General features: G+C 37.8%; 2 protein-coding genes across 5 annotated transcripts in view; one reads left to right on the top strand and one right to left on the bottom strand.

Moving 5' to 3' along the window:
- LOC104593491 (serine carboxypeptidase-like 20) overlaps positions 1-4,956 on the bottom strand; it is a 31,579-nt gene extending 26,623 nt beyond the window's left edge. For 3 of the 4 annotated variants that reach the window (XR_016078559.1, XR_016078560.1, XR_734583.3), the window contains exons 1-10: positions 4,617-4,956; positions 4,394-4,499; positions 4,154-4,299; positions 3,172-3,248; positions 2,871-2,993; positions 2,449-2,551; positions 2,328-2,365; positions 2,143-2,244; positions 1,899-1,979; positions 1,545-1,787 (exon numbers count right to left, since the gene is read on the bottom strand). Coding sequence is in view for 1 of the 4 variants with exons in the window: in XM_010253364.3 (XP_010251666.1) it covers positions 1,545-1,787; positions 1,899-1,979; positions 2,143-2,244; positions 2,328-2,365; positions 2,449-2,551; positions 2,871-2,993; positions 3,172-3,248; positions 4,154-4,299; positions 4,394-4,499; positions 4,617-4,833 (1,236 nt within the window). In the remaining 3 variants the exon portion in view is untranslated. The remainder of the gene's footprint in view (positions 1-1,544; positions 1,788-1,898; positions 1,980-2,142; positions 2,245-2,327; positions 2,366-2,448; positions 2,552-2,870; positions 2,994-3,171; positions 3,249-4,153; positions 4,300-4,393; positions 4,500-4,616) is intronic. The other variant, XM_010253364.3, reaches the window with a different exon arrangement.
- A 2,345-nt stretch (positions 4,957-7,301) lies between these two features.
- Positions 7,302-11,765, top strand: LOC104593492 (cation/H(+) antiporter 15-like). The gene is made up of 3 exons (XM_010253365.3): positions 7,302-7,798; positions 7,907-8,911; positions 10,492-11,765. Exons 1-3 carry the CDS (start codon positions 7,562-7,564, stop codon positions 11,650-11,652), a joined length of 2,403 nt encoding a protein of 800 aa, XP_010251667.1. The 5' UTR covers positions 7,302-7,561; the 3' UTR covers positions 11,653-11,765.
- Positions 11,766-12,147: the final 382 nt, after the last annotated feature.

Here is a 12,147-nt window from a genome sequence, read left to right as displayed (position 1 = left end):
TGAACCTTTCTCCTCTCTGGGCCAACAGGTCAACCCCATGATGTCATCAACATAAAAATTCAAAAAAAAAAAAAAATCTAATACAAGAACCCAGTAACCAGATGGATGGGTCAACGATTCAACCACTTAGGTATTGTTGACAAGTCAATGGTCTTTTGTAAAATAGCAGTTAGATGTTGACCCAAACAAGTATTGTGGCCGGGTCACCAGTCCAGATGGCTGGGTCAACAATGGTTGAAAAAACTGGTCCATGCAACATTGGTTTGGGGGGTTACTTCTTTGAGACAAAGCAGGATGGTAGCAATTATGTAATTTTTTGTTTCTTAGTTCTATTAGGACTTTTATTGATCTATAGTCTATAAATATGTATAGAATGCTTTAGGTGTCAAAGAATTAAGTTTATTTGAGTTATTATAACTTCTGCTGAGAGTGGTGAATGATATTGATTCAGGTATGTTTTCCCTGATTCTCAACAACCCACAAATTCTTCACCAAAGGAGTTCATTAGACATCCCAAAGGAAAATCGATTTAGCTATGTTTCTCTTCTGTTGCATCAAATCCCAAATTTTTCTCATTCCAGTCATCTATGTTATTTTGTGCCAGACCATCTTCAAGTGCTCTCACATTAGGTTGCCTCTTTATAGGCCTTCATCTCCTTTCAACCTACAAAAGTTCATCCCAACACTCCATCCAGAACCCTAGTTTTTGGAAATGTAGCACTTTCTCTCATGAATGGAATCTTTTTGTCCTTTCTTCTTCAAAACCTACCCAGAATGCCTTCAAGTTAAATCAATCAATGCAATCCCATCATTTTAAACATCACCACAATGTTTCATTAAAAAAAATCTATCCCTACAATAACTTTTTGAATTTTCTCTTTTCAAGCATCCTATGCAAAACAATTTTTAGTGCATTGAACCAAAACCTTTGTAACCCCCTATAAATCCTTTCTTTAGTTTTAAAATCATCCCTAAACCCATCTTAACCCATCATTACCCTTTAGTCTTATCCCTTGTCATACCAGCCCTGCATCAGGTACAAACAAAAGATAGCTTTTCCATTGATTGAAAAGATAATATGGATGCTTGTCAAATGAGATTCCAAGTATTGAAACATTAAATAATGGCATGGGAAAGTGTCTTAAAGATAAAAATAGTAATTGTAAAGTATTTTTCAGAAAAAAAAAAAGTAAAAGAAAAGAAGAGAAAAAAAAAGACAACTAACAAAATTAACTTCAATAATGACAATTGTATATATGCTGCAGAATAAATTGCAAATGGTAAGTGAAGTAAAAGTTCGATTATCTGGTTTAGCACTTTATGGATTCTTACAACTCTTATAAAATCATGCATCAAGTGCATCAACTACATTTTTTTTACTTGCAATGTTGTGCTAAATAACTAAAAGAATAAGGCAGAAGTGAAGAACACCATTTATATCTTGGGATCCCCTTCTTAATTTTGACTACATTCTAGTGATTTGGAAGAACTACAGTCTCATAAATGTTCAAGAAACCAAGAGGAATTTAGTTTGAGAAGCTTACAGTGCATGGAACACTTCCACTGTTCATGAGTTGCGGCCATGTTGGAACATAACCATCTCTCACAGGAGCTCTAAGTGGCCAAGCACGACCAAACATCCTTTTCCTCACAGCAAGAGGTCTCTCAGTCTCACCTAATTTCCTGAAGCTAGATGGTAACCTGATGTTACCAGCTGCATTATCTGTTGTCTCTGGGCTGTGATAGCAGGGCTCAAGGATGTCGTAGATGTTTAAATCACCAATATCCTGGATGTAAATGAGGAATTATGCCATTAAAAACCCTTAACACTCAAGGAAAGAAAATGGAGTTTTGAGCTCATGGAAGATTTTTCACAACTGTAAACTTGGACACCTTACCTTGTCAATTTCATCAAGCTTGTCTTCACAGCTTGCATTAACCTGATCCCAGTAGTTTCCTTGACAGGCATCTGTTGCTTCCTGCAAAAATTTTACCAGGAATGATCTAATAATACTTTAAAAGAAGGATATAAAGTTTGAACAAGGAACTTCACCAAAAACTACTTTAATAGGTTAAATATAGTTCTGAAGGTGAACAGAAAAGCATATACTGATAGTAGACTGAAATGGTTGTTCAACCCACCTTATACAAATCATCTGAGATTAGGCCCATCCCATGTGCAAATGGTACAAGAGCATTTCCATCAAATTCACTATCGCAAACCCCATTTCCCACCATGTAACCCTGTATCAAATGAAACCCAATCAAGGTGACTAAGCCATCATTAAATTACAAACTAAGATGTGTGGTGGGCAAGAACGCCATACCTTGAAGTTGAGAATGGGCTCTGATCCACTGTTAATTCCTGCAAGAGTGACAAAGTTATGCATGAAGTTTCTATTCTAAAAAGTAAGCAGTTCACAAAATCAGCTTAAAAGCACAAAATACCCTTCACAACTTCAGAAGCAAGAGTTGGCACATAAACTCCAGCATATGATTCACCAGCAATAAAAAATGGGTTAGAGAGGAATTCTGGGTATTGTCCAAACCACTGCAGACCAAGTTGGAGAAATTAGTACATTTTAGACATGCACCATGTTAATATGTAGTAAAGGTGTGAAATATGTGTATGGATAGAAGCATTTGACATGCTCAAACCATATACGATACAATGACAAGGCTATGTATGATTTATATCAGTAAAAAGTGTTTACAAAATCAACCACCCATTATTTCTAATATTTATATTTTGTCAACTATTTTTATAAATTTTGAAGAATATGGACACTATCTACCCCCCCCCCTCCACCCCAAGGGCACAACACATTCATCTTTGTTACTAAAGCTTCACCATTGTGTTAGCATAGTACCTTGAGGAGAAATGTGTGTGTATCAGATGCAGTCTTTAGGTCTCCTGTTTTGTAGTCAGACTCATTCTTTGAGTAAGAGAATCCAACGCCGGCAGGAGATTCCAAATATATAATATTGGAAACCTGAAATGCAGCCATGAGAAGAAAAAAAAAGGCTCGAATTGTTACATAGGGGAAATTTTCCTAAAAGATGGGTTCTTCTCTTTCCATATCATCAAAACCAAACATGGAGCACTTTCCAATATCTGACAGTTTCATGAAACAAGATAACAATGTCCCAATAAATACAAAATTTTTAAACCTTTGACCAGCTGTATGGATTGAGATGGAGTTTTGGAAGACTTCTAGGAGTACTTCCTGCTTCAAAATTGAATGGCCCTGCAAAATTGGAGCATAGACTGTTGCAAGTCAGATCTGTTCACAATCCAACAACCTCGATTCACCCAGTAAATGCTTGGCACTTGACCACAGGATAAGTAAAATAAAAGGAGAAGAGATAAGTTTTCAATTCCCCACCTCTAAGTCTCAGTTTGGAATGAGTACAAATACATATATGTAGACAAGGTTCAAAATTTTGATACAGCCCGATACGCCGGTAGAGGCATATTGGGCTGTACCTTGGCTCGCTCTTCTTGTTTTTTAGTTTTTTTCTTCGAAACTTGTTCAGGGGGGATTGGTTTAAGGCTCGTCTACCCACTGAAATAGGTGGGACCCTGAAACATCTTGTGTAGGGGCGTATCAGAGGGGCCCCAATATGATACGTATCGGCTGATACGCCCCAATACGTGACGAAATTTTGAACCTTGTATGTAGAGTGCAAAACCATGTATTTTGTATGTATTTACACTACACATATTTGCGTTTGTACTCTTTCCAAACTGAGCCTAAAATAACATAATCGGGTGGGTAAACCAAACCAGCCCAATAATTTCCAGGTTCCAGTTTAAGGAAATGCTCAGCATGCCTCAGCTATGCGAAATGAGATTTGGATTACGCAGCCCAAAAGCAAAACCAAATATAGCTTATTCGCAAATAAATAATTCCAATCAGAAATTTGTTTTCTTCATGTGTCATCATCAAACTATGAAGACTTAAACAGTAAAAGGGAGTTTCACCAATTTTCCTGAATCAACAGAACAGCCTTCAAAAACTTAGGAATATGAATGACTCGATGGACAGAGGAATTGCTTATTTGGCATCAAACTCCTTCACACTTGACAGATAAACAGTGGTACAGCTTCAACAATTACTAGAAAACAATAAGACTGTAAAATAATGATTACCGTGTTCATAAATAAATCCATCAAAGCTAGAGCAACCCGGTCCACCATTAAGCCACAAAACAACAGGGTCCTCAGATGGATTCCTTTCCGAAACGACAAAGTAGTAGAACAGATTTTTGCCATGACTCTCATCAATTGTTATATACCTTCAAAACCCAGGTCAGACAAACTCAAAAAAACAAAACACATAAGTAATTTCAAACTCAATAAAACAAAACAGGTGAAGTAATGTGCTCATACCCAGAATAGTGCTTGGAAGGAAAAGTGCCGCTAAAACCAGGAAGATCTAAGATGAGAGCACTTTCAGGAGCTGCATTAATGAATGCAAACCTCACAAACGCCTGAGCTAACAAAAGACAGAGGAAGACTTTATCCATAGCCGTGGCCGAGTCAAAGAGGGGAAAAAACTAAACTACTGCACAACTGGTGGTTCAGAGAATATAGACAGCTAATGTATACAGACCGATGACCGATGATCGGTTCAGCAGATGGTTGCTCAAAAGTGAAGAAGAGGCAATTTGATGTGAAAGATCAAGAGATTTAAGGTTCATCAATGAACCTTCTGAAGCAATTTCCGACCAAAAACAAAGCTGCAGAGCACCACTCTGAAGTCTGAACTGAAGTTTGAAGCAACAGAAACAAAGCACCTTCAGTGCTGATAATGGGGTTTGGGTCCTCATCCAGTCATCCACTCCAATTTGGTGCGTCTTGCGTGCAAAGGTAAAGTATGGAAAAGTATCCCACAAGGACGGCGTGGGATAACATAATAATATTGAAACAAACGTCATGCGGAATTTATTTGAAACAGAACAGGAAAATAGAGCACTGAGTTGTTTTATTTTTTTATTTTTTCTTTTTTTCTCTTATTGGATAACGTCCACATCGATGCTCTTACTTTGGAAGCTAGGGAAGTAGTGTCCATCGATCTCTGCAATTCTCACATCTGAGGATAAAAGTGCCATGAAATCAGGGCACTACATTCCTGTACAGTTCCGTTTAATGGTATGTTTGTCATCCATGATGATTTCTTCAAAATCACTACATTCCTGAACAATTGTTTGGTAGTGATTGGCGTTGGAATTTCTGTTATTTTGATGATTTTTAGGAAATCGTCAAAAAATCGATTTTTGAAATCAGTACTCACCTTTTTTATGATTTCCTAATTTTTAGTTTCAAACATGGACTTAAATAATAACTCTAATACAAAATAATATGCCCTTGAGAATCACTACCAAACAATGCCCTCCAAGCAAAAATGCTACTTACACACTGACATGGGAATCCAATCGGACAATGGGGAACATCTTCCATGAATTTAGCGTACATATATGCAAAATATTTTGAATGCCATGTGAGCAAAGTTTTTGCAATGATTGATCTTTGTAGGAGGACCATGCAAGAATGTTTCTTATGCGATTAATCAATTCAACCATCTCCGTCAAATTGATAAAATGTTTAAAATATAAATAAATACAATAATGTAAAATATATATAGAAAAACTTGAGCACATCTCTAATATTTTATATTAATGATCATATTAAAGAAGAATAAGTGTAATAAATAATAATTGATTTTATTGATATTAGAAATGAAATACAAAATTTAAAATTGACTCAAAAATGAAATTGTTTTCCTATATAGTAACAAGTCAATAGATCAACCTTTTAGGTCAAATATGTCTACTCTTGATGTTAGAATTAAATAACAAACCTTAAAAAAAAAGATAAAAACACAAAAAATAAAACATGCAGAAATTCATTAATATTTTATATTAATTATATTAAAGAAAAATAAGTATCATAAATATGAAATTTAAAATTTAAAATTGACACAAAAAATGCAATTGTGGCTTTCCCTATTTTATAGAAATTTGGGCACATCTCTAACAGTATATAGTCATCAAATAAAAAGTACAAAAAAGAAATAAAAACAAGTATGATAAACAAGAATTTTTTTATTGATGATGAAAATGAAACACAGAATTTAAAATTAACCTATGAAACTATTTTCCAATTTGATGGTAGGTCAACAATTCAACCTTTCATGTCAAATATGTCATTCCTTAATGTCATAATTAAAAAATAAAATTAGAAAAAAAAGAAAAACATAAAAAAAATTACAAAAAAACATAAATTGTGTAAAAAACATGTGGGCATATCTATAACATTCCACATAAACCATATTAAAGAAAAACAATGTAATAATTAAAGAAGAATTTTTTGACAGATTATACAAATAAAATACAAAATTTGGAACCAAACGAGAAACAAAATTATTTTTCAATTGGCAGTGGATCAATGTCTTAACTTTTTGAGCAAGATCTGTAATTCTTAATGTAGAAAACATTTGGACACATCTCTAATATCATACATTCATCACATCAAACAAAAATAAGAATAACCAATAAAAATTAATTTTATACACAAAAAATATAAAAGAATTTATTAAAGATTTTTGAAAACATAATATTACTATCATCATCATCATTATCTAAAATTGCCATATACAAAATACATACACTTATAATCAATATAAACTGCCCTAAAAGTTTACTTTTAACGTACAGATGGCCTCTTTGTGTGATAAGGCCGTTATCTTACAAGATATATCTAAATAGTTTGAAAACCAGGGTACATTTAGCAGTTCCTCAACCCTCGTGGTAACATTAAGGCTCAGCTTGGAAGGAGTATGTAGAGGGCAAAACAACATTAAGGCTCAGTTTGGAAGGGGTATGTAAAAAGCAAAACCTTATATTTTGTATTATTTTATACGTAATTGTATTGTACATATTTGTTGTACTCTTTCCAAACAGAGCCTAAATAACTTTCTAACATCCACCCAATGATGATGTTTGTGTTGAGTGAGTTGTGGATTTTCAAATTTGTGGAATTTTGCACCGCTTGGTTTATCAATATGGCTTAACTTACAGACTGTGGAATTTCGCATTCTTAATTGACGTTAGACTCAAGTTTGAAAGGAGTACAAATAGTGCAAAACCTTACATTTTTATTTGTATTGTATTGACGTTAGACCAGTTTTGTATGTAGTTGTATTGTTCATATTTGTATTTGCCCTCCTTCCAAACTGAGCCTAAGTTTTATTACAAGATATGATATTTGGCTAAGTACTCTAAATATTATACGAGAAACCGAATGTCTTGGTTGAGAGAATTTGCGTGGGAGGCTTCTCTCCTTTCTCCTCCTCCATTGGCTCCACTCTCCAATGTCGTCCACATGTCCCTAGTTGCAGCTGTCCTTCCCAATTCTCTCGCATGTCCATCCACCTATCAATCCTGTGATTCTCTCTCTCTCTCTCTGTTTGCCTCTGTCTCCCTCCTCTGTATCCCCTTTTGGCTTTTCCTTCTGAACTATCTGACGATGAAAAGATAACTTGGAATTCGATCAGCCATGGAGAAATCAATTCCTGGTGGCGACGACGACCCAAGAAACGAAGAATTTGCTGAGAAATATGTGTGTCATTTTTCCGATAGGATTACATCAAGAGGCATATGGCTAGGTGATAACCCTCTGCATTTCTCAACACCTCTCCTAATGACGCAGCTCTCTCTAATTTCAACAATAACTCACGGCATTTACATCATACTCAAGCCTCTGGGACAACCCATGATCGTTTCTCAGATACTCGTAAGCTCCCTCCTCCTCAACATGATTATAGTCAAGCTTTCATTTCTGTTCTGCTTTGAATTAATTATTCGTTGTATCTGTGGTGATCGATGGTTTCCTATCCGGCAGGGTGGTATAATATTAGGTCCTTCAGTTCTTGGGAAAAGCCCGGGGTTTGCAGAAGCGTTGTTCCCGACGGTGGGCAAAACCGTTCTCGACACCCTCTCAGTTTTCGGCTTCGTGCTCTTCATCTTCCAAATCGGAATCAAAATGGACCCAGGCAGAGTACTGAGATCAGGAAGACTGGCCTTTGCCATAGGCACATTAGGTTTCCTGGTTCCTTACGCAATGGCCGGGAGTACAGCTTTGATCCTCAAGGTTTTCGTAGCCATGGACGATGATTTACAACTGTTGCTTACTCACATTGCAGCAACTCTCTCCATGTCTCCCTTCCCAGTTATTGCCATCTTCCTCGCAGAGCTCAACATCCACAACTCCGAGGTGGGTCGCATAGCTACGTCTTCTTCGATCATCTGTGACATATGCAGCTGGACGTTCAGGACATTTAGGTTTGCGGAAAGGATCGCCACCACCAAGTCTGTATCCACATCGATCTACTCGGTGTTATCCAACGTGACGTTGATTATGGTGATTCTGTTTGCCATCCGCCCGGTAGCGCTGTGGACAATCCGAAACACCCCAGAAGGGAAAACTGTGAAAGAGATCTACATATTTGCGTTTCTTACCGCTGTGATGGGGTTTGGATACATCGGAGAGTTCATCGGACAACATGCTTTGTTGACGTCCTTCCTGCTAGGCCTGGTTATACCGAACGGACCTCCCCTCGGAGATGCATTAGCAGAGAAGCTGGATTGCTTTGTGTCGGTGCTGCTTGTGCCCATGTTCTTCACCATTTGTGGGTTGAGGACTAATGTTTATGCCATAAAGAAGCTGAAGAATATGTGGATCATACAGTCGATAGTGTTTGTGGCGTTTGTGGGAAAGATCATAGGAACCATATTGCCTCCTCTCTACTACAAGATGCCGTTTCGTGATGCTTTCTCACTTGCTCTCATTATGAACTCCAAGGGCATAGTTGAAGTCGCCATATTTAATGCGTGGATGGACGTTAAAGTAAGCTCACTCTTCTCCCCCTCTCATTCTTTCTCTTCTTCAAAATAAGTGGTACCCAGTGTGGAATGTAAATCAAGATCGATATAAAATTTAACTCTGATTCAGATTTATCGGCATTTGAATTTGAACTGAGTGGAATTTTATATCGTAAATCAATGTAAAACAACACTTGTGATAAGGTTTTTACATCGATTGTCGATGTAAAAACTATATTTTTCTATGCTCAATGATTCACATTTTCAAGCGGTTCGGTGTGAAACGTCATTGATGGACTTTTACATCAGTAACATTTTACACCGCTTCCAACCGCAGTCTCAAAAAGTCAAAATGGAGGTTCAAAAGTGCTTCCATAAATCAGTTTAGTTGTTTCCTTGTGCTCAAAACAAAATGGGTAACAAGGGAAAGTTTTGTTTTTTCGGTTTTTTTTTTGGGAAAGCTAGCTAGTTGCGCATGAGATTAGCTCACTCCTTTCTCCTTTTGATTTTTTCCTTTTTTTTTTCTCTTCTTCAAAATAATTAAATGGTACCCCAGATAGAGCTTCTGCAGGAACATTTGATATGTAGAAGTTAATTACCACTAACAGTAGATTTGACACTCAAAATTAATGGAGGTTCATATAGGGTGTCAATTGGTCCGATCCGGTCCAATGTGAGTCTATTATAAATGGACCAGGTACAATCCAATCCAATAAATGTTTTGGACCAATTTGGACCGGTCTAATTCAATGTCTAGACCGTCCAATCTGTTCAAATTCATTTTGATTTAGATCGATTTCAACCCAAACCCAATTCATTGACACACATATTCTTATCTTATATACCAGATATTGGCTTAATCCAATATAAATTTGTTACGGACGGATCAGGTCCAATCCAATATATCTTGTCGGTCCATCCAATCCGTCCAAATTGGTTTTGGACTGAACGGGGTCCAATCCAAAACAGGTACATTGACACCCTTAGGTTCAAAGTGTTTCCACTTTCCACAAATCAGTTTGCTTGTTTCCTCGTACTCAAAATAAATGGGTACCAAGGGAAAGCTAATTGTGCATGAGATTAGTTGACTCTTTCCTTGACTGTTTCCTTCTTTCTCTTCTTCAAAATAAAAAGTTCCCCAGGTAGAGCCTCATGAGCAGGATCAGGATCAGTATGCAGAAGTCAATCACCGTTAATTAACTGTAGATTTAACACTCAAAATGGAGGTTCAAAAGTGTTTCCATCAATCAGTTTGCTTGTTTCCCTGTGCTAAAAAAAAATTGTGTACGTACCAAGAGAAAGCTAATTGTGCATGAGATTATCTCACTTCTTCATCCGGTCATTACATCAGTCTGTAATTTTACTCCAACAAATGAAAAGAGGAGATAAATAATCAACTCTTTGGGCGGGGCGCATCTGCATCGGTCACCATCTGAAAGGGGCTGAAAGATAATCGAAAATTTTCAAATAGAAAAAACATTTCGCTTCCCTTATACAATGAAACAAACAAGAGCTACAAATTTAAGCTAACATCTTCTGTAGCTTTTGGAATACTATATATCTCTAATTAATTAATATTTAGACATATATGTTGATCATTTGCAGGTATTAAGCGATCAATCTTTCGCCATTTTGATTATTTCAGTGGTGCTTATAACAGGGGTCGTGTCACCCCTTGTAGGGTTTCTCTATGACCCTTCCAAGAGATACACAGCCTACAAGAGAAGGACCATCCTGCACAACGAACGCGATGCAGAACTCCGAATACTTGCCTGCGTCCATTGTCATGAAAATGTTCGCGCCATCATCAACCTCCTTGAGGCCTCCAATCCAACCAAGGAAAGCCCCATAGGTGTCTATGTTCTCCACCTTGTCAAGCTCATCGGCCGCGCCTCGTCGCTGCTCGTCGCCTACCGGCCACGCAAGAAGGAGGCCTCGAGGTCTAGCCCCTCCGAGCGCATCTTCAAAGACTTCAAATCCTTTGAGCAAAACAACCTAGACATGGTGAGTGTGCATTCCTACGTGGGGATTGCACCTTACTTGACAATGCATGATGATGTATGCTCGCTTGCCTTGGAGAAGAAAACGTCTCTGATAATCATGCCCTTCCACAAGCAATGGTTCTACGAGCGGTCAGTGCAGTCATCCTGTGTGCTAAGGAACTTGAACTGCAATGTGCTTGACAAGGCTCCCTGCTCCGTGGGGTTGCTCATTAATCGCTCCTACCTGAGACAGTCTAAGCCCATGTCCGACACATCATACCATGTCGCCGTGCTGTTCTTCGGAGGCGCCGACGACCGAGAAGCACTGGCATACGCCGAGCGTATGGCGGAGAACCCACGGACAAGGCTCACGGTGCTTAGATTCTCTGCATCTGATCATGTCATCTATAGCAGTGCCAGAAGCAGGAACCTTGATAATGAAATGTTGAATGAATTGAAACACAACGCTGCGCTTAGTGAGAGGCTTGTGTTCTCAGAGGAATTAGTCAAAGATGGAGCAAAGATAATCAATATTATTCGATCCATGGAGAACTGCTACGACCTGGTTATGGTGGGGAGACACCATGCAGAGTGGCAGAATATGCCAGGGCTTGGAGAATGGAGTGAGTGCCCAGAGATAGGGAGAATTGGTGATGTACTTGCTAGCCCAGATTTCAAGGGTGGGTCTTCTGTCTTGGTGGTGCAACAACAGACCCGGGTGTGGGGCATGATTGAATCTCAAGAATCGTTGAACTTGAGAAACAATGGATTACTAGTAGGATGAAGCACAACATTTAATTATTCTGGTCGATCCAGGGAAGAGATGTACAGAGATATGTATGTATACTTTACTATATATTCCAGTTAATTAGCGCTAGCGCTGTACAAATTTTCTTCCTTTTTGTTTCAGTTTGATATATCCTTCAATTCCCCCTATAGGATAGGATAGGTACAGATGATGATGAATTCAGCCATGGAAAGAAAAAACAGGCAAGAAACAAGGGTTTGTAAAGCTATGAAGTTGTGTTTCATAGATGGAATTCAAGGGGGGTGAAAATGGAATTGGCCCTTCAGCAGAATTAATTCCATTAATCCTTGGTGCATGTGTTTGTTAAATGAGAGAGAACAATTCAAGCATTGGTGGGCTTTAGAAGGAAAAGTTCCATTGCATTGATTTGCAGAGAATTGAAATCATGAAGTGCTACACTTAGTGATTTTTGGAATCCCTCTCTTAATTAGGTGTGTGTTTTTGAAATCCTTATGCTGCTTAGTTTGGAAA

This window comes from Nelumbo nucifera, chromosome 7, assembly GCF_055504915.1.
Source record: "Nelumbo nucifera cultivar China Antique chromosome 7, China Antique-T2T, whole genome shotgun sequence".
Classification (NCBI taxonomy): Eukaryota; Viridiplantae; Streptophyta; class Magnoliopsida; order Proteales; family Nelumbonaceae; genus Nelumbo; species Nelumbo nucifera.
This window is presented reverse-complemented; position numbering and strand designations above follow the sequence as displayed.